We start from the raw sequence: 21,007 nt of genomic DNA, 5'->3' as shown, positions 1-21,007 counted from the left end.
TAAAATAGCAACAAAATAAGTCTTTAAGTACAATGTAATTAAATTTAATTTAGTCATTAAGCGGCAGCGTAGGAAGGCTCACTGTTTAACTAGCATTTTGCAGCGTACAAGTTTATGAGTACCAGGTTATACGATTTTAATGTACAATGAAAATTCAATGCGAACGAGCAGGTTTATTATAATTTTGCTGAGGGCTTGATTAGTTCTGCTATTCGGACCCTCGAAACTATTTAAGGAATGATTCTTTCTCATTTTAGAGCTTGTAAAAAATCTAGCTGAGGTCAGTTGCGTGCTGGTAAGTGTCTTTGCTTTGTCGGATCGGGACGAGAGGGAATTCCATAAGAAAATGTGCAAGAGCACCTTAGGAAAGATCGTATGCTTTCTACTCACACAACCCTCGAAAGGATTGCCGGACGGTTATTGGCCTCTTGACAGTCCACAACCTATTGGCGGTACATGCGTGCCAGATGGCTATAAGTAAGGACAATACATGCAGAATGTTCAAAGAAATAGGCATGAGAGAGACGCTGTAACACCCCCAATGCCTCTGTCCAGCACTATCTAGAACTTGTCTTAAGTTGAGATTATAGAATAAAATACACTTCCAAGCTCTATTTGACCAATCCAATGTACTGAGTGATAATGTATTCTCCTAGAAATTATTTTTAAGAATTCGATAGTTCTAAATACTCTTGAAATCTTCTGAGTTTATTATAATATTTCCATACACACTGACATTTGGGCAAAGGAATATTTATATCTAACACTGAAAATTACATTATGTGCTACCTTCCATATATCTACGACCTTATGCTTTATAACCGAATGCAGCATAAATTCCATGCCCAAAATTTATCTTTATCAGGACCATTAAGCAATGCCGCAAGTTGGTCAAAGTAAGACCCCTTTTAAAAAATTTAAAACGTCACATTCTAAGTGGCAAGCAAAGAAGCTATTGACCATGCACTTCACAACCATATTTCACTCTTATGCCTTTAATAATTCCTACTTCTTTCGTTTCTTTCCTACTTTTATCACAAGGCAATGTTTCATTGCCTTATCCTTGCATGAGTAATTACGTCTCCTTTATCATTGTCTCGGCCATCCTACACACGCTCACCCACTACCACACACGGGCACTGCCAACGTGAGCCGCTTTGTCTTGCCGAAAATTGCTTGCATGTGCCTTGTGCTCATAAATATTTCTTGTTAATTCGCCTTAAAAATCATTAAGTTTCACAGCCGCAGGCACTGCCACAGCCACAGCCCTGGCACCTTGGTCAACATGCCGCCCATCCGACTGTGGCCGGCCAGTAGCCTGCCTCAAGCTCTCGGCTACGCTGCTGTGTTTCTGTTGCGCCCACAATGGGAAATGCCTTGGCGTTTACTTAGCCAATGGTCATGGCAAATGAATATTACCAGACTGCAGACAAGGCTGAGTACGTTCTTCTCGCTGTCCCTCTTGTTTCTTTTATTTGTACAAGTGCGTTTGCTTGCCGAAAAGCCGGAGCACGACGCAAAGGCACGTGCCGCGTTGAATGTAATCACCACTTATGCAAGTAAATATGATTTATACTGGGAGAAATTGTTGAATATCGCCAAAACTGATTAGTGGGGAATGACAGAAATAGGCACTATAATACTTGGTGAGGTACTACGTATATGTGAAGACTGTGTTTGGTGAGGTTTTGGAAGAAGGTTTGCCTATACATACAAGTAAGTTTGATAAGAGGCTAATATCACCAAGTTCAAAAAAAGGTGGATAATATTTCTCGAATTTGCTATTAATATGCTCTCTTTTTTCAATATGTAACTATATAAGATATGCAGTTCTGTTAAAAGTGCTGAAGTTGACTAAATTTAAAGTACACATGTTTTTCCGGGAATTTATAGACTTAAGGACTGTAATGCAAAAAACATTGCCTAGCCTTTTCAAGACTGAAGTTAAAACATCTCGGCAGTCACATATTATGCGAACCAAGGAGAGATAGCCGAAACTGATATTAGCCGTCTCAAGAAGTTTGTAAGACGCTTAAAGAGCTTTGTCGAGTTATAAGGGTTTTTATAATTATTATAGGGGAGGTTTAGGCATAACAATGGTTCGGGCTATCCTAGGCTATTCGGGTCAGGTCGCTGTTGGAGATTGTAATAGAGTCCTTCTTTTAACCTTACCTAACCTATGCTAAAATATTGCTTAAATAAACAATAAAGTCCGGTCTCTATTATATTTACGGAGCTATTTTCACTTTTCTTACACCTGGCGGAAGTTTCCTAAGACATTATTCTGAGAATTTACTCATTGATATACATATGACCAAAATATGAACACTGCTTTAGCAATTTTGATTAAAAAGTTTTTTTCAGAAAAATTGTTCTAGCTGTCTTGAGGTTTGTTGGGATCAATTTCGTTTTTTGATGTTCCTGAATTGGTTTTCGCTTTGTTTCTTGCTTGTATAAATTACCGGTTTAAAATATGCGTATACTCGTATAACATTTAAAATACTTTTTTCTGCATATAGCTGACTATCTGAACCTCGAATATAAAGTTTAGGGCGAATTCGTCAGTTATTCCTCTCTGCTTGTCAAAACAAACTTATTTCATTGCTTCCATTTTAAAAACAGATTAATTTTCAAACACAGCTAAAGAGCATTTTTACAGTGTACCACCTTCCATGAACATTGCCTTCACAGTCCACAAAGTTCTTACCATCAGCTGTGGGATTCTCACACAGCCACATTTTGCAGCAGTGTCCCGGCACCTCCACCAGGCGAGGCGATCTGCAGGAAATCGTGTCCTCCGGCGCTGGCAATTGCTCCTTCGGACAGAGCGACGAGCAGGCATGACGTCCGTTCTGCAAAAGTGGAAAACAACGGAAGCTCTTAAAGTCTGCAGACGAACGAAAGCAATTGCAGGATGTAAAACAAAGAGAAATAATAATAATAAGGAAACACAATAATTATCTCACGCAGGCAGTAATGAGAAAATAGTGAAATGTTGAAAAAGCGCAGTGGAAAAAAGAGCCAAGAACCAAGGTTACGAGTGCGGGTAATGCATGTAACAAGGGATAGTCAAATAAATAAATTCTCTTTGCGCTGAAACAAAGAAATTTCGCAATGGACGCGCGCACAAAAGCAACGTATGTGTTTGTGTATGTGTGTGTGGGAGTATGTTCTTTGTGTAATGCGAAAAAATGGAAAATAAGTCGTGTATGACGTGTAAGTAGGAAATTTATAACAAAAATATAAATTCTGCATTGCCAGCGGGGGTTAAAGTCACCAGAGAATTAAGAGGAAAGTGCGGTGGCTGCCACAAACGCAAATTAACAGACAATGCAAACAGCTTCGGCAAAATAAATAACGAATTGCGTAAAAGCGGGTAAACATATGGGAACTGCAATAAGTGCGTTTGGTTGTGCGGTTAATATGTAAAAATTGCATAATAAATAATTTAATGTGAACGGGAAGGCGTTAACGACATTTCAGTTGCGTGGTTTTAACAATAAAAATGATTATATGGTGATATTCTTTTCTTGACGGAGTTAGCATTAAACATTGATTAGAAGCGATTTTTTGAAATTACTTTACTATCTAGAGCTTTGCTTCAATTACTAAAATTTGTACACCTCAAATAAGTTTTTATGCTTTATTTAAAAAAATAATTGATGAAGAAATGAGCGTATTTCAATGACATGACCTAATTATGCTCATCATATTTTTATCTGATACTCCAGTTAACCGCATGAAGCTGTAATCCGGTCAGAACACAAAAGATTGTGTGCATTATTCGAATATCTACATATACATATATTTGGGAAAAGGTTGATATTCATAATGTTACGTTTCATTTTGATACAACTAGAAACACTGTCCAAAACTATTGTGCAATTTCACGTTCTTCGGCAGCTACTGTAAGAGATCTTCGCGCAAAACATGGTTTACTAATGTGAGACCCATTTTTAGCTTAATGTCTTCGTCAAAAAAATGTTTGATATTGAGATGAGTCAAATTCTCTTTAACTTCGAAAAATTGTTAAGTTAATTGGCTGGCAAGATCATGAACTTTAACGTCTCTAGATTATTTTATCTGAGGGAATGTTAAATGAAAACTTTACGCCGATCAACCAGTAATGCTCGAGGATCTTGAGATAACATTCAGCGTGCTATACCGGAAATGCTGCTTTGAGTCATCGAAAGTTGGTGAAAACAGGTGGAGATATGAAAACGAAGCGGTAGTGGACATTTGGCCGACATTTTGTTGAAGTCATAAATGGCTTAAATTGATCTGTGTAACAAAAACAAAAAAACACAAGACTCATTGTGATACAACTTTGTGTTCCATTTCGTTTTAACATGATGGTCGACCCTTTATGTGTTGGGGTGCAAAACAGCATTAGCTTTACATTCTGCTTTTCTGTCGACTTTGTAATTATCTGCGAAGAAAATAATATCATTTTGGTGAACAATTTGTATAAGGGCGTGCATCGAAAATTTGGTATGTAACCTCCTTTAACTTACACCCCTATTTTACTACTGTGATCAAATTGAAAGGTGAATTTTGTCCATTTTGTCCATTTCATCTCCTTCAAAGTAATCCCGTCCCGAACGAACTTTCCAGTCATCATAGCACTTGGAAAAATCCTCCGTCGTGATAGCCATCACGCCTTCTTCGATTCTGCTTTTATATCCTCAAATGAGTCAAAACGCTGTCATCGGAATGGTCATGAGAATTTGCGGCATGATATTAATTGAAAATGTAGCGAAATGTTACGAATAACCAATGCAGTATGAGATGGTGCATTATCACACTTCTTTGTTCATAACTTCAGAGATACTAAAAATCGAAGAATTCACTTTTAGAACCTCACAAAACGACGCATAGCTCAAATACTAATGAATATCAAAATTTAGCATAGATGCCACTAACAGTACTACAAACTTACAGAAAACAAGTAAGGAAGGGCTAAGTTCGGGTGTCACCGAACATTTTATACTCTCGCATGATAAAGTGATAATCGAGATTTCATTATACGTCATTTACATATTTTTCAAATACCGTATTTGTGTAAAGTTTTATTCCGCTAACATCATTGGTTCCTAATGTACTATATATTATACAGAGAAGGCATCAGATGGAATTCAAAATAGCGTTATATTGGAAGAATGCGTGGTTGTGAACCGATTTCATCTATATTTCGTACATGTCATCAGGGTGTTAAGAAAATATTATATATCGAATTTCATTGAAATCGGTTGAGTAGTTCCTGAGATATGGTTTTTGGTCCATAAGTGGGCGAGGCCACGCCCATTTTCCATTTTTAAAAAAAGCCTGGGTGCAGCTTTCTTCTGCAATTTCTTCCGTAAAATTTAGTGTTTCTGACGTTTTTTGTTAGTCCGTTAACGCACTTTTAGTGATTTTCAACATAACCTTTGTATGGGAGGTGGGCGTGGTTATTATCCGATTTCTTCCATTTTTGAACTGTATATGGAAATGCCTGAAGAAAACGACTCTGTAGAGTTTGGTTGACATAGCTATAGTAGTTTCCGAGATATGTACAAAAAACTTAGTAGGGGCGGGGCCACTCCCACTTTTCCAAAACAGTTGCGTCCAAATATGTCCCTCCCTAATGCGATCCTTTATGCCAAATTTCACTTTAATATCTTTATTTATGGCTTAGTTATGACACTTTATAGGTTTTCGGTTTCCGCCATTTTGTGGGCGTGGCAGTAGGCCGATTTTGCCCATTTTCGAACTTAACCTTCTTATGGAGCCAAGGAATACGTGTACCAAGTTTGATCATGATATCTCAATTTTTACTCAAGTTACAGCTTGCACGGACGGACGGACGGACGGACGGACAGACGGACGGACGGACAGACGACAGACATCCGGATTTCGACTCTACTCGTCGCCCTGATCACTTTGGTAGATATAACCCTATATCTGACTCTTTTAGTTTTACAAACAACCGTTATGTGAACAAAACTATAATACCCTCCTTAGCAACATTGTTGCGAGAGTATAAAAATTACCGATTTGAAAAACACGCGAAGTATAAATGATTCACCTCTCAATTTGATCACAGTAGTATATGGCTCCAAACGAACGTTGTAGCCGAGAGGCAACCTTGAACCTAAGTTTTGAACAATGTTGTTAGTTAATTTAAAATAGGTAAGTTAAAAAATTTAAATCATTCATGTTGACTACGATTTCCATTATGTGGATATCGGTGCTTACAGGTCAGTTATCCAGTTGTTTTACATAGTTAGTAACTCGCTATAAATATTAGATAAATATAGAAGACTTGAAATATATCAAGTACCATACCTGGAATGGCTGCCCATAAAAAGCATAGCGGACATAAGAAGTTTCTTTGAGAGCGCCAATGGTTTGAGTGCAGCACTCCTACCTACCTACCTATAATTAGTATTAAACTTTGGAAATGGAATAGCAAAAGTGAAAGAGGAAGGAAAATCCAGACATTCAGAAACTAAAGAAAGATTTCTAGGCTCATTGAAATATTTTTTCTTCCATTGATTCGATAGAAAAAATTGGTTCATAAGAACTTTTCCTGACAGCAATGCCACACAAATTGAGCTTATCGTAGAAAGAAGCAGATTTATTGCATTTTAGTAAAAAAAAAAGAAAGTTGTTTACAAAAACACTTTTCAACATTTTTAGAAAAGAACTCAGAAGCTCAGAGCAGTTGTTTCGCATGCAAAGATTTTTAATTAAGAAATCTTGTTTACGGACATGACACAAAACGCTTGACATCTATCTGTTAGTCAACAGGTAGTCGTACCAGTTAAAAATCGTACACAATTAAAAATTGTAATAATTAAGGACATCTCTGAATTCAAATACGTTTTTTTTATCTTTGTAGGCTTAAGTAAGGCATACACATATGTACAAATGCATGTATGTGTGTCTGCATAAGTGCTGGATGTCATTGGTCAGCCTAGAGTGGCTAATCGAAATTTGCAATCAGTTGGCAAAATATAATTCCGAGTTAATTGAAAATGTCTGTTCACGAGCAACAACAACTACAACCACCGCCCATTATAATATAGTGGCCACGGGGCCTTACTTCAGCAAGGCTGAGTGTGTTGACAGCGATCTGACACTGGAAGTGCCGCTGCTAATGCTAAATGACAAGCCGTCTAATGTGTGGCAATTCCTAGAAACAAGCTCATGAATATGCATGCATACATACACATGCACACGGGCTTTCAAATGTTTATTCAAATAAGCGAATACACCGTTGTGATTCTTATTTATTAAATGCAGTTACTTCGTTGCTTGTCGCACGTGTTGCAATATTGCTTGACAATTTAGAAACGTGTTGCCTGCTCAAATTGCCACTCAAAGGCAACACAAATGCCAAGGACATATAGCGCTAGCTTGGTATTTTTTCATTACCCTGATAGAATTTAACCATTTCTCAATTGAATACAATTTTATTTTCCATGTACCGTTATACACCTGTAATACTCGCCTGCATTTTTTCTAGCCAAGCGGTGCCTCGAACACCTCATCTCATCATGCCAGGCAAATCCTATTGCCACATAAATTCAATTTACTCTAATACGCTTTGGCATTTGTTGCATTGACGATGTGGCATAAAGTACTTCACATACAGGTATGTATGTACATATAAATATACAATCGTGTACACTTTCGTTATTCGTTTAAGTTCGAATATGTATGTATGTATGAATATAGTGGGAAATTAGTTGTAGTTCTCATAGAACGGTCCTATTTGGACAAGATTTCGTAGGTAGCGGCTGACATTTTCCACTTTAATAGGATCCTTGATTTAGAGATAGGGTTTGAAAACAGGCGATATGTAGGATAGCCGATCATATTTCCGTTAACCGAAGTCATAATAGAATTTATAAATTTATATTTTATTTTTATTTAATTTTCACAAAATTAAATTAAATTAAATCTTTTTATGTGTTCATAGCGGATATATTGACAGGATTTTGTAAAAGTAGGCTTATATGACGACCCAGACCAATCACAATAATTCTGGCAGTTATTACGTAAAAAATTGTGTAATAATTAATAAAGCGTCGACGGGAATCTCTTACACAAATACAAACAAATTCTTACACGAACTTGATTCCGACCGACAGCTATATGTTATATTGATCCGATCTAAACAATTTCTTTGGACATTGCATTATTGTCTTAGACATCAACTCGCGTCAAATTTTGTGAAGATATCTCTTCAATTGAAAAAGTTTTCCATACAAGCACTTGATTCCGATTGTTCAGTTTGTATGACAGCTTTATGCTATAATGCTTTCACATTGGTCGTTCCCGCAAATGAGCAGCTTCTTGGTGAGAAAGAGACAAGTGCAAAATTTCGAATTTTGGAAAATGGTTACAGTGATTCAGTTTAATCAAAAACACAAGCCTACGAGGTATACAAAACCTTCAAAGACAATCGAGAGATCGTTGAAGACATACCTCGTTCTGGATTACCTTCGACATCTTCAACAGGAGAAAATATTACAAAAGTGAAGGATATGCTGCTTGAAAATTGTCAGACAACTGTTAGAGTGATGCCAAGATATCTCTCGCGAGTTCGTTCCAAGGATTTTGGTGGATACAAAAACAGCAAAAACAGTCCGATTTTGACCAAATTTAAAGACAAAAACACAGTGAAATCAACCACTGTATTCACCAGATTTGGTTCCGTATAATTTTTTCTTGCTCCAAAAACTAAAATTGTCACTCCTGTTTTCAGTCGATCGAAGAGATAAAACAAAATTAGTTGAAGGAGCTGAAGGTCACCCAAAAAAGTGCTTATGGAAAGAGTTTTGAGGACTGAGGATCGTTGTAAGTGTATTACATCTGGTAGGGTTTACTTTGAAGGCGGTCAAATAAAAGTAGATGAATAATTAAATATTTGAGTTTTATTTATAATTATCGGGTCTCCCAGGTTTCCTTCTGGGTGTTACAAATTTCGAGGCGCAATCATGTACCTCGTTCAGGGTATATAAAACAACTTCGGAAATCTTTTTTACAAAGAATAAGAGTATATAAAACCTTAGTAGGTTAAATACGTATAACTAATTCAGTGTGTAAATACTTCTTTAGAGGCTGTTGATTTTTCCTAGAGGGCCCTTACAAACTACACACCAAATAGAAAAATACATATCTATTTAAAGAGGAAATTGATAGAGAAAAAATCAGAGACAGAATAATCAAAACAAGAAAAAGCAGAAGTAAATGGAAAGAAGTGTAGAAATTGTGCCATTGAAATAATAAAAGTGCCAACAATAATACCGGATGAAGGGAGAGGGCCACAATGACATTGCATATGTTTATGTATGAATGTGTGCTGGAGTAGGTTTGAATACAAATAGACAAATATATAAATTTGCTCAAATCCCTCGACTAAGCATGTGTAGGTGCGGCCAAATTGGCACGTGCAACAACTCTTTGTCGTACAACTACAACTACAACTGCATCAGAGCGCTTAACCCGCTCATCTTTCTGGTACACTTACGCCACCTCTTCTTTTTGTCAACTTACCTCACAGACACATTGTGTTTTACAATCCAATTTAAATGTCTGTCCATGTGCATATGTTGTATTGCCAACTGTACAGTTAGCTGCAGCAGTGTTGCACAGATGTTGCAACAAACACGGGTTGGCCACAAGTCGGGTTGCCGGTTGATTGTTGCCAGCAAAAATGGTGTTGATATGTTGATGACGTTGATGCGATTGCGTTGCGGGCGGCACAGTTCAGGCGGTTCAGGCGAGTTGTTGAGTGGGAGAATGCAAAAAAGAGAAGAAGAGAGAAAATTGAGGAAATTTATAACACCAAATGAAGATATATGCAATTGAAAATATTGTTGTTTTTGCTTTTGGGTTTTGTGTGCATTTTGCTCGATTTACAACTTTACTATGTTTACAGTGCTGCCAGCATGTTTGATAACATAAGCCAACAGAGGAATCGACAAAACAACGTAAATAGCTGTTGGCCACTGTTGCTGCATTGTTGTTGTGTTGTTGCTTTGTTGCTAAACTCAAATGAAACGAAATGAATTGAAATTGTATGGCAGTTGTTTTTGTTGCACTGCTACTTTATTTATCCAAGTTGGCTGCGCATGGCTTGGAGCCCCACAAGCGGTGGTCCATTATTTATCACATCGCCCTGCCAAGGGAGTCGTGGAACGAGTTTGTATTAGTTTTAGCGCTCAAATGTTAGTATTTTTAGTAAAATAGAGTTGTAAGAGGAATTAGATATACATATGTATGTATATAGTATTTATTTTTGTGGATGTCTAAGCTTTGTATGTAAGTAAAAAGTTCTCTATTTATTTGTGTACTCAGTACACAGAAGACTGTGGCAGTGCAACACTTTAGCCACATTAAGTGGCACATTTTGGAATATTTTACTTTAAATACGTACATACCCTTGTACTACTTAGTATTAAGCATAAGGCACAAAGTTATTTAAAACTATTAATGCGATGTTTCCTTTCCGAAATTAATAAAATTTTAACCAATAAATAAGAAAAAACCTTAACTTCGACTGCACCGAAGCTATAATATCCTTCGCAGGTGCAGTTCTCACAGCAATGATGGCTAAAAATGATTTTTATTTTGATTTGGATTGCTCAGTTTGTATGAAGCTGAAGCTGATTGATCCGAATTTAGAGGTTTTGACAAATGAGAAGTTTCTTGGGGACAAAGGGCGTATAAAAAATTTAAGAACAATATCTTAAAAACTGTGGAACTTGTTTTTGTAATTTTATAAGGATATAAATTAATCTAATTTTATTTGTATTGTTCGTCAACATTTATTCTATCTACTTGGCAAGACATTTTTAGTTTCTGGTTCTCACTTCGACTACATCCCTGAAAACTTGGACGGCGGTATCTACTCCTGGCGGCATCTTATCCGCGCATATACCTCCAACAGATACCATAAGTGGGTAGGGCGCAGCCGTTGGAGAAGAGGCGCATTGAACTTTTTTATGGATGGATTGAAGCTTAAGGAAAGCTTGGAGGGAGAATATTCTGTTGGAAGATCTCAATGAAATCTTGTTTCAAATTGACATACCTAGGAAAGCTTTGAGCTCACTGTCAGCGGTGTGAATGTTCTCACTAGCAGTGATATCAAGCTACTTCCATATTAGACTTCATTGGGTGCCTGGCTACAGCGGAGTCGTCGAAAATTTTTAAGCCGATGAGCTTGCCAGAAAATGCATCCGCCACGATGGGAACGAGCAGCTGTTTCTCTGTCTTCATGCATACGGCCGCTGGATCTATGGGCCTCGCGCGAGCTCTGCAAACGAAAGCCTGCTGGCTTAGAATGAAACGTAAAAGGTCTATCGAGCTACAAGCTGCTAGCAAGGCTCACATCGCGCCGATTGCTGGTTGAAGCTGTTCTGTTTCCATATTTTTTGCGTACCCGGCAAATTGGATGAAATTGATACTATGGACAGGTCTCTCTGACTTCCTAGTAGAATTATTATTTCTTTTTCAAACAATTATGTTTTAATTATATAATCTGCAGAAAATAAATGCTTAAGATAAATGCTACTCTGTTAACTTCAAATCCTCTGTGCCGTTGTTGAGCCTGATTGCTGTTTAAAGCCTGATACTGCACGCAATAACCATCCATTCGGTACATAGTTAGTTAGCTTACTTATTAGCAGCTAAATCTATTTAGAGTTGTAGAATTAAACAAGTGTAACGGTAAGCAAACGTATTTAGCTATAATCTGTTTGAAACTTTTCGAGCTTGTACTGTACAAGTGCTTAACTGTGTTTCTGTAACACACACACACATGTGCGACTTTAAGTTGTGTGCCTGTTCAGCTTGCGCTGCATTCACCCTTTCTGCTTTTCTGCCTTTTCTGCCTTTTGTGTTTGTGTTTTTGTTCTGTTTTAGCCAAAGTTTAATGCGCGTTTAATTAAGCACAAGTGTAAGTCGCACTAAATACTTTTTAAGTACCCTGTCACTTTATGTACACAGTCAACTAGTGTTTTGAAAAAAAAAAAACAAGAAATGTTTAAAAATTATGTGTTGCTTTTGAAGCAGAAACTGAAAAAATTGTTGTTAGTTGTAACTACAGCCTGTGATTTTTTTAATTTCATAGCGTTGACTTTGAGTGCAGCAAGTTCAGAGGAAAAAGTATATAAAGCAAAGTTGGAAGGTAATTACTCGATTCGAAAGCTGACGAATACAGTACCTCGACGAATTTTTGATATTTTGCTAAATTTTCGAAAAATTTTCAAAATTATGTCACTTATTCCGGAAAAAATCATTCAAATAAATATCTAATATAAAAAAAAATAGTTTAAACTTATGCATAGCTAATACATAAAACAAGCCAAAAATTAAAAAAAAAACACTTAAAATGAAATCACTTTTGTATACCTATCCATCTCTATGAGCATAACGTTTGTCATATGACACGACACCACCAGGTCAGACTCTGTACATTTGTCATTTTGCACGTATAATCAATAATTTGCCATTTTACCGTTATGCTTTGCGAAATTGAATAGCTGAAAATCTCATTACACTAATGCCCATAAATTTGGTTTGCCATTTCAGCAGTCGACACGGCGTATGCGTAACTAATGTGCAGCATCAAGTACATGCAACTCTATACACATACACATTCCCTCACTCACATGTGTGTGTATGTGTGCGCGTGCAAGCACTTACATTGCGCAATCTGCAATATTCTCGCATGCGCTTGTCATTGCCGGTCAAAGCGACATTTGCCGACACCTTCGCCAGCTCATTGCTCTTCCACACGCTTCGCACATTTCCACACAAACACAGAGACATTAAGAAGCGCACATGGGTGTGTGAGTGTGTGCAACGGCATGGCTTAATGCTTACTTCAACAAATGTGCAATTTTCCAAATGCATGCCAAAGGTCTTTTCTAACCAATTACTTTCACTTTTCTTATTTTAGTCGGTTTTGTTCTATTTCCCCTTCTTTCTACCATTTGCGTTGCTTTCACAGACACACCGCACACATACACATATGTGCATTATCTGTGTATATGGTTGGCAATATGTCAAGGTAAAATATTATTACTTAGAAATCTATATGCATTTGGTTTTAAGTAAAAATATGAGATTGATATGAGATTGTACTTAGTAGTGCTTTAGAGAGCGTGAGAGGCCGGTAAAGGATTCTGAATTCAAAGGATCCATAGGAAATTGTAGGCTGTTTTGCGCGAAATATCTTTTATTCTATTGAACTTTAGAGCTGCTTAGAGATGTTTAGTGCACAAAAAAAGAGAATGTGTTAGTATAATAAATTGTGACTTTAATTTCCAAAATTCAATTATGAACAAAATTTTTTTTTCCAAAAAAATTTATTTTTGTGATTATTAACGCAACACAAGAAAAATTTTTTTTCAAAAATATAGAGTAATAATAACAATAATAACAATAATTACTTATGTTCAGTTTATATTTTTACATTTATAATAATTTATTTTTTTTTTTTAATGTTACACCTCCAAGCCAACCAGCTACTATTTTCATTATTTTAGAAAGGAATACTTGTATTCTAACAATAAATGTGCCAAACCAAACTCGCATTATTATTATTACAGCTAGCATTACACTCACTATTTGCTTTTATAAGCCCAAAGTGAAAACACCGTAGTTTTAAGTATTAAGTAGAAAACCCTTTTAACTTTACACCAAGCAAAGCCATTATCCTTTTCGACTCACATCCATCCTAACACATAACACACACATACAAGTATAATTGCCTGCAGACACGGCATGCTACCTTCCCTTTTTCTGCTGTTTGCCCAAGCAGACAGAAATATGTGAGAAATATGTGCTCCTTACGAGTTCCTCATACTCGTGGCTTCACTCAACCATTACCTTATTGGCATTTCATATTTTTTTCTTAACAATTTCCATCTTTCTCTATTCCACTCGTGGCGTGCATGCAGGCTCACATAAGTTTTCGAGTTGATTTTTTCCCTTCGCTTTTTGTCTAAGCTTTAGTTCACTACTTGTTCTGGCTAGTTGACTTACTGCCTGCTTGGCTGGCTGCCACTTACACTATTACACAAATAGACTTCCGTTGACATTGACATGTCATGCCCATCATGAGTGGTGAGTACATTGAGGTAACTGTGCAAGTACAAAACAAAAAAAAAAGAGAAAATGAACGAAAAAAGAAAGGAAAATATTCAACCACTCGAGCCTCGAATGGTTGGGTCATGTGCTGCCGCATATATCCGGTGCAAAAAGCAGTATTTTAAAAGCACAGTTATTTATGTGTGTTTATGTGGGTACACATATATTCACAACTTAATATTAATGTATGTAGATGTAGGTCTTTTTTACATATGCGCCAGCAAATAGCTGCCTAGTTATATATAAATATTTTGCTTAAAGTTTCGGCAGTACTTAGTGGCCCTCAAAAACACTTCGAAATATGCAAGGCGTTTAAAAATAACGGTCTTGCTTTTGTGTAAATAAGTCACGAGTACTTTTAAATAAGCCAACGCCTGAACGCGTTTTGCTGGCTATACGTTAACATGTGGGTGCAGTGCGTATGAGTAACTTTGAAAATAAATTGTTGCTTCTTACTTATTTTAGAGTGTGGAATACTTATAAAATACACATACATTAAATGGTTGATGGGTTAAGATTCATAAAACAAATATTTCCGTTAAATTTATCAGAAAAATTTCGAGGTAACATGGTTTATATGTATAACGATCTTAAATGACTTGATGCTAAAGAAAGGAATATTTGGGGCAGCTTTGAGATAAATCACAGAACTTAACTTCCAAAATATCTTATACACAAGTTTGATGTATCAGTTTCACTAGAATCTACGTAAGCGGAATATCTTTTAACGCTTCAATACTCCTAATCGAACTTAAGTAATTAGAAAAATATGCAAAATATTATGCAGTACGTTAATGGTCCTATCAACTGCCAAAAAATTTGGTTTTATAATTTCTTAAATGTCACAAATCTGAGTTTTAGTAATATTTCCATTTACTAAGCTTTAATTTAATTTCTATATTTTAACATTCCAAATCTATTAAAATTAAATATTTCGATACACATTTATATATTTCTATAATATCACATGAAATTGTTCAACAAATTCCGTCAACTTTAACAAGCGCCTTCCTGCTGGAGCACGAAAGTTTTGCGCCTCAAAGGTATTCATGCGTGTCTTCTTATGAAGTCACATACTCGTACACACACAGTGCGTGAGTGAGTGTGTTTGTTTATGTGTCTCTGTATGTGTTGTGCTCATGTGCTTGCATATTCGCATCCGTAGCATTGTTGCTGGGCGCCGCTTATTGCACCGATGCTCCGCAGTTTCAATTGTTCTCACAAACTTTTCCATTACATGCTTTCGCAGCTGCTTCTTCGGTCACGTGCGCCTGGACACTAAAAAGTGCACTTTACAATTTGACTTTTAACTTAGACAATTTATGAAAGTTGTTATTAATATTATTTAGAATTTTGTGGTTTACGGTACATTCATGACCATGACGATGATGATGACCGAGTAGATGTGCGCCAGAAATATTATTTGTGTGACCAAAAGTTATTCTTTCAAACATTTCTTGCTAAAAGTTGTGGAAGAACGTGTGCATAGAATATGGGGAAAAGAATATTTGAAAGTGTTCTCAGTGCTTTAGGGTAAAAATTGCAAAGGAAATTCATGTGAGTCGTCAAGGAATTGCTACTTTGCATAACTATCTCTGATGGGATTGGACTAGTTTGGAATTAAACTGAGTGTTCTTTGCACGTATAATCTTTAGAGTGAAAGTAAGCAAAAAAAAAAACGAATTTGAGAGAATATGTGACCCTGAAGACATTGTACAGAGCCAATTGCTTCGAGATATAGTTGTTGTTTCTGGTTGTTACAAAAATATAACAAAACATTGCCTTCATTTAGGGTCCTAAAAGTTTAAAGTAAATTATTGTCTCCAGTTGAGATGTGGGTTGCAAATTTATTATCTTAAAAACTTTGCACTAAATTAATCGGGATTAAATATTTTTAACTATGATGATTTTAAATACGATTTAAGAAAAAACTTTAATTAAAAATTTAATTTATGTACAGAATTCTTTTTTTTTATTTTTTCAAACCGTTATTTGGAAAGAATTTAAAATTTTATGTTTTTCGGAAGAGTTTAAATTTATAATTTAATTTATTTTCGACTTTTGCGTTGAAAAAATTGTTTCTTTCTGAAAGTTTAAGTCGTAAAAATGAGACAAATTTTTGGGAATAAAAATTCTCTTTTTAATTTTGAAAAAAATATTTGGAATTAATTAAGAAAATCTCAATTTCGAAATTTGGAGACAGGGTTGCGAATTTTTTACTTGAACAGTTTTGGATTAAAAATAAAATTTTCGATTTTTAATTCTGATTTAGTAAAAAAATTGAAATTTTTGAAAATTGAAATTGAAAGTTGTTTTATGGCTAATTTGGGACACATTATTTCAATCCGGTATTTGAACAAAAAATTTATTTTTAACATTTTAACCGGTAACTGGGATTTTTAATCAAGGTATTTGGGATTACACAAACAAAAAAAAACAAATTAAAAGGTTGCACCCGTGACTGAGATTTGATTACATTTAAGAAAATTTGCATAACTGTATATTTTTTACAAGTTTGAAACTTTAACTTTTTAAGAAAAACGAAATCATGAATTGACCTTTGGCCAAACTGTTTGACTTAACAGTAGGATGGTTATCGGCAAACACGGCAGCTATTTTACACACATGCGTTAACTATTGTAGCCAACTAAAATCTCGTAAATATTTTTCTTAAATGAAACAACATTTAACCCCATACACAGGCGCACGTGAAAGATCTGCTGTTATCACGTTTATACAATGCCCTCCCTTCTAATTCACTGCTTGCTTCCTCTCTAAGTGCGGTAGAGTAAACATCTGACCCTTTCTGTGTTGTTGCAATAAAATATTCAGCAAATAAATTATGTATTTTCATTACTCTTCACTTTGCTTCACTAGCACAGAGCAACAACAACCAAGCAAGACGAACTAAGCAACAACTTGCAACTACCGTCTGCGTGTTCTGTCTTGCTGGCGTAGCATACTTCTAGGATGCACGTATTTCACTTTAGGTTGGGGAAGAATTATGTTCTGTTTTGCTTAGCTAATTCGACAATTTTCCATTGCGACTTTGCATTTTAATTTATGCATTTTGCAATGGCTTATCTTGGCTGCTTGCTTAGCTGCTGCTGCCGCTGCCAGACTATCAAACTGAACTTACTGGACCCAAATCAAAATTTTGTTGAAATGTAAATATTTATAACTGTTTGCGCTAGTCAAGTCAAGTCAGTTTTAAATCACTTTGTTGCTATCAGCATAAGTAAATATTGCTGGGGATCCAAAGGGAGACATAAGTACAGGGATTCAGTAGAGGGTGTATTTGTTTGTACATTTTAATATTTGCAGATGCATTGAGTAGTACTGCGCAGCTCAGCATTTTCCATATTCAATTCGATTACTTGACCTTTACAATTTCTAGCATAAGCATACACAAACATACACTTATTGCATAATATACTTATACTTATTTTCCAATATCTTCAGCATATTCGTCTTACTGTCAAGAGCTTTATTAATATTATTATTTTCCTTATATGCAAAACATCGAGCTGCTTTTCCTTCTTACACTCTCTCCCCACCTTCGGTTGCTGAACTCTGCAGCTCTTGAAATCAAATTATTTATGAAAATTTCAAAGAAAGATAATATTATTCTTTCACTTGTGCTATTCTCAATCCATACACTTGACTGTGTTTGATCTCTGTGCTGCTTAACGACGTCAGTTCTTATTGCCTGCGGACAACTCGTGGTCAGCAGATGACTTAATCCGTCTGTTCGTCTTTCAACACTCACATCTACACACTCTGCATTTTGCATGAAAGTACATTTGCTGTCGCAGTTAGACAAGCTTGCGTATGTATTGGTGAAAAGCGATTACAATCATAATCCTCTTCGCAAATGTCAACACACTCGCGAAGTCAAGATGATTTTGTATATATTTGATTGGCATTGATTTCAAGGATACTCAATAAGATTTAAATGATATACACTGAATTAATAGGAATTTTGTTTGATGATACATGGATGGATTACTGGTGATTTTTGAAGAGATTTCTGTTGTACTTATGCATTAATTTTGCGTAATTAATTGAGTTGGACAGCAGAATGATTTATTTGAATATGTAGCTCTTACACATAGTTACATACAATTAGGGTGATCTGAAATTTAGAATTTACATACTGACTGTGTGGAGGTGCAAGGCTTTAATCGTTATGCAACTGGATTTATTTTAGGTTGAAGTTTATACTTCTTTGACTTTGCGCTCTCAGTTTTATGGCAACTATATGCAGTAGTGGTCGATCTTAACAAATGATTCGGAAACTGTATAGTTGCCTTGAATAATAATCCTTGCAAAATTTCGTTAAATAAAAAAGTTTTCCATACAAGGACTTGAGTTTGATGGATCGTTTTGTATATTTTGTGTCGTAGTGAGAAATCTTCATATTCTCCGAATGAAATATATAATTGTTTAATAAAAAATTATAAAGGCTTGTATATAACGGTGAAAATATAACTGTTAGATAGACACATGTGTATAGACTATACTCAGTGTTCTCTTCTGCATTTATAGCTGATCTTTTATGGAATTGGAAATTATTTGACAACCAAGACACAAGTTACTGCGAAGTATAGTATGTAAAGAAAAAAGTTAGTGTACAAATCTAAGTCTGCATTACTACACCGAACGTGGGAGTAATCAAGTAGAATGGGAATATAAAGAAATAAAGGAAGTGGAAAATGAATATCGAAAAAACTCGTCAACGTACAGTACATTCGAAGAATGAAAAAAATCCGCAAAATGCTGAAGCGGTGCTGACAAGTTGAGACAAAGATGTGAAGAGGAATGAAAAAATATTTAAGTATATACTTTTGGAAGTTGTCTCATATGCAAATAACGGTAATGCCATGTCTAGTCATGCGTTTAAGAATTCGAAAGTTAACTAGACAAATATACGCGACAGTGAAGCCAAACAGGAAAAATGTAAATCGGAATATATTAGTCTAAAGAACTCCATTGCAAATAGCATGAATTAGCACAGAGAAAACTTAGATATATTTTAAAGGCCATCGAAAACAAATAAGTTATAAATATATCTTATAAACTATAAATGTAATTAAATTGGTTTTCAACACACATTTGTCTATAGACTTGAATTTCAATAACGATATTTACATTCAGAAACCGTGCTTTCACTGATTTGGCTTTCGCAAAGCCGTTTCCAAATTATAACAGTACAAAAATTTGATAGCTTCTCTGTCTCAAATAAACCAGATATGATTATTCTCGCAGACCTCACACGTGTGGGCACATTTCTCGCCAAAACAAATATTTGAAATTATAACTGGCACTAAAGTTGCAATATGCTTGGTTTCTGCGGCAGTAAAAGAACTTTGTTGCAACCACGGGCAGAACTTATATGGCTTTTATTATTATATAAATTCGCTGACGAGCGAGAAGCCGTAAATATTTATATTTGTTATAATAAAACGTGATTTATTGCTGTTTTTCTCCATCATAAATGTCATAAATATTTATACGAGCACTGTTAGCGGCTATAATAAAATTATGGCTGGCTCGTCAACTATTTTCATTTATTTGCCATTTATTTGTTGATACATGACACTGATTGTGGGCGGTTTAGATTTTAAGTATCGCGGTGTTATGTTGTTTTATTACTAACTTTAATAGTTTTAATGTGTGTTATGTTATAAATATTATATTATTATTTTTTTAAACGAAAAAATTTTGCCAGTTGAGTTTAAAATTGTGTAGTTTAATAAAATATTTCTAAAACAAAAAATAAAGAAATTCCAACTATTCTACTGCTATGAATGTTTTCTGTAAAACATAAATATGATACTCGTGCCGAATTTAAGTACTTATAATTTAGCAAAATTTATGACCACTGGGGCGTATGAGTAACATTTTAGCTGTACTTACGGCGACCTTTGGGGATTTACCTATTTACACATGTATACTCAAAGAACCAAAACATCTAAAACATCGCAAATACCAACAAAATAGTTTCCTCCTATGAACTAACACACACTCAAATAAACTACTGGGTAAGTAGGTAGAGTGGATGTCTGACGAAGCATCTAACCTAGCAAAAGCAAAGCCAATTAAGCTCATAACTACTCATTACGCAACTACACACATGTGGATTATACCAAATGTTGCTGAAATTACACGAATTTAGCAAAACAAAATCTTAGATTTCCATATTTATAATGTTAGTATTTCATACCTCACATACCTGGCTTTGTATGTGCAGTGAGCGCGTACCAAGTTTACATAACCGAAATTGGAAAGTTTTTCCCCAAAAACTTCCTCAAACATCAAATGCAACTAAGCAAGTTGAATTGCATTTACTTTGCCTGAAAATATTTGAATTTATGTACACGATACTCGAGCGCTCGAGCCGGGTAACGGCGTTCCCCTTCCGGTGGGCTGTTGCTCAGCTCGCGTACACTCTCAATTCAGGTCAAGGCTCAAGTCTAAATCTCTAGCTGAAAGCAACGCTGATTGTTGCTGTATATTTGCTACCAAAAAAATAAATATATACCACGGCAGGGCTGTTGATGGTTGCCTAGCTCACTGTTATATTTAGTTTCTATGTTTTGCATCGCCTTCTAAAAAGTAAAAATGATGCCGAAAACTTTTCGTGTGCAACTATCCAAAATATGCGGATGCGGAATATGAATACGAGTATGTTGAAGTGAAGTGAATTACATTGGCATTGAGTGCCATTATTGGTGCTCTTGGAATGTCTATGCGCTGGTGTTGAGTTGTTTAGCTAAATCAATATGTCTAGGGGAATGACGGAAGTGGGAAAGAAAGCGAAGGCTCGGAGAAGAGCTTATCAAATCCACTTGACTATTTA

At 35.6% G+C, this 21,007-nt stretch overlaps 1 protein-coding gene and 1 long non-coding RNA gene across 9 annotated transcripts in view; one reads left to right on the top strand and one right to left on the bottom strand.

Annotated features, from left to right (window-relative positions):
- LOC126762465 (uncharacterized) overlaps positions 1-21,007 on the top strand; it is a 290,496-nt gene that overhangs the window by 102,150 nt on the left and 167,339 nt on the right. The window lies entirely within an intron of this gene.
- The window catches only part of LOC126762456 (uncharacterized), a 132,562-nt gene that overhangs the window by 17,398 nt on the left and 94,157 nt on the right, over positions 1-21,007 (bottom strand). For all 8 annotated transcript variants that reach the window (XM_050479198.1, XM_050479205.1, XM_050479199.1 and 5 more), the window contains 2 exons: positions 9,544-9,623; positions 2,708-2,852 (listed from right to left, as the gene is read on the bottom strand). In XM_050479198.1, coding sequence (XP_050335155.1) covers positions 2,708-2,852; positions 9,544-9,623 — 225 coding nt within the window. The remainder of the gene's footprint in view (positions 1-2,707; positions 2,853-9,543; positions 9,624-21,007) is intronic.

The sequence above is a fragment of the Bactrocera neohumeralis genome, chromosome 6 (genome assembly GCF_024586455.1).
Source record: "Bactrocera neohumeralis isolate Rockhampton chromosome 6, APGP_CSIRO_Bneo_wtdbg2-racon-allhic-juicebox.fasta_v2, whole genome shotgun sequence".
NCBI lineage: Eukaryota > Metazoa > Arthropoda > Insecta > Diptera > Tephritidae > Bactrocera > Bactrocera neohumeralis.
Note: the sequence above shows the minus strand (reverse complement) of the source record. Positions and strands in the feature narration are given on the sequence as shown.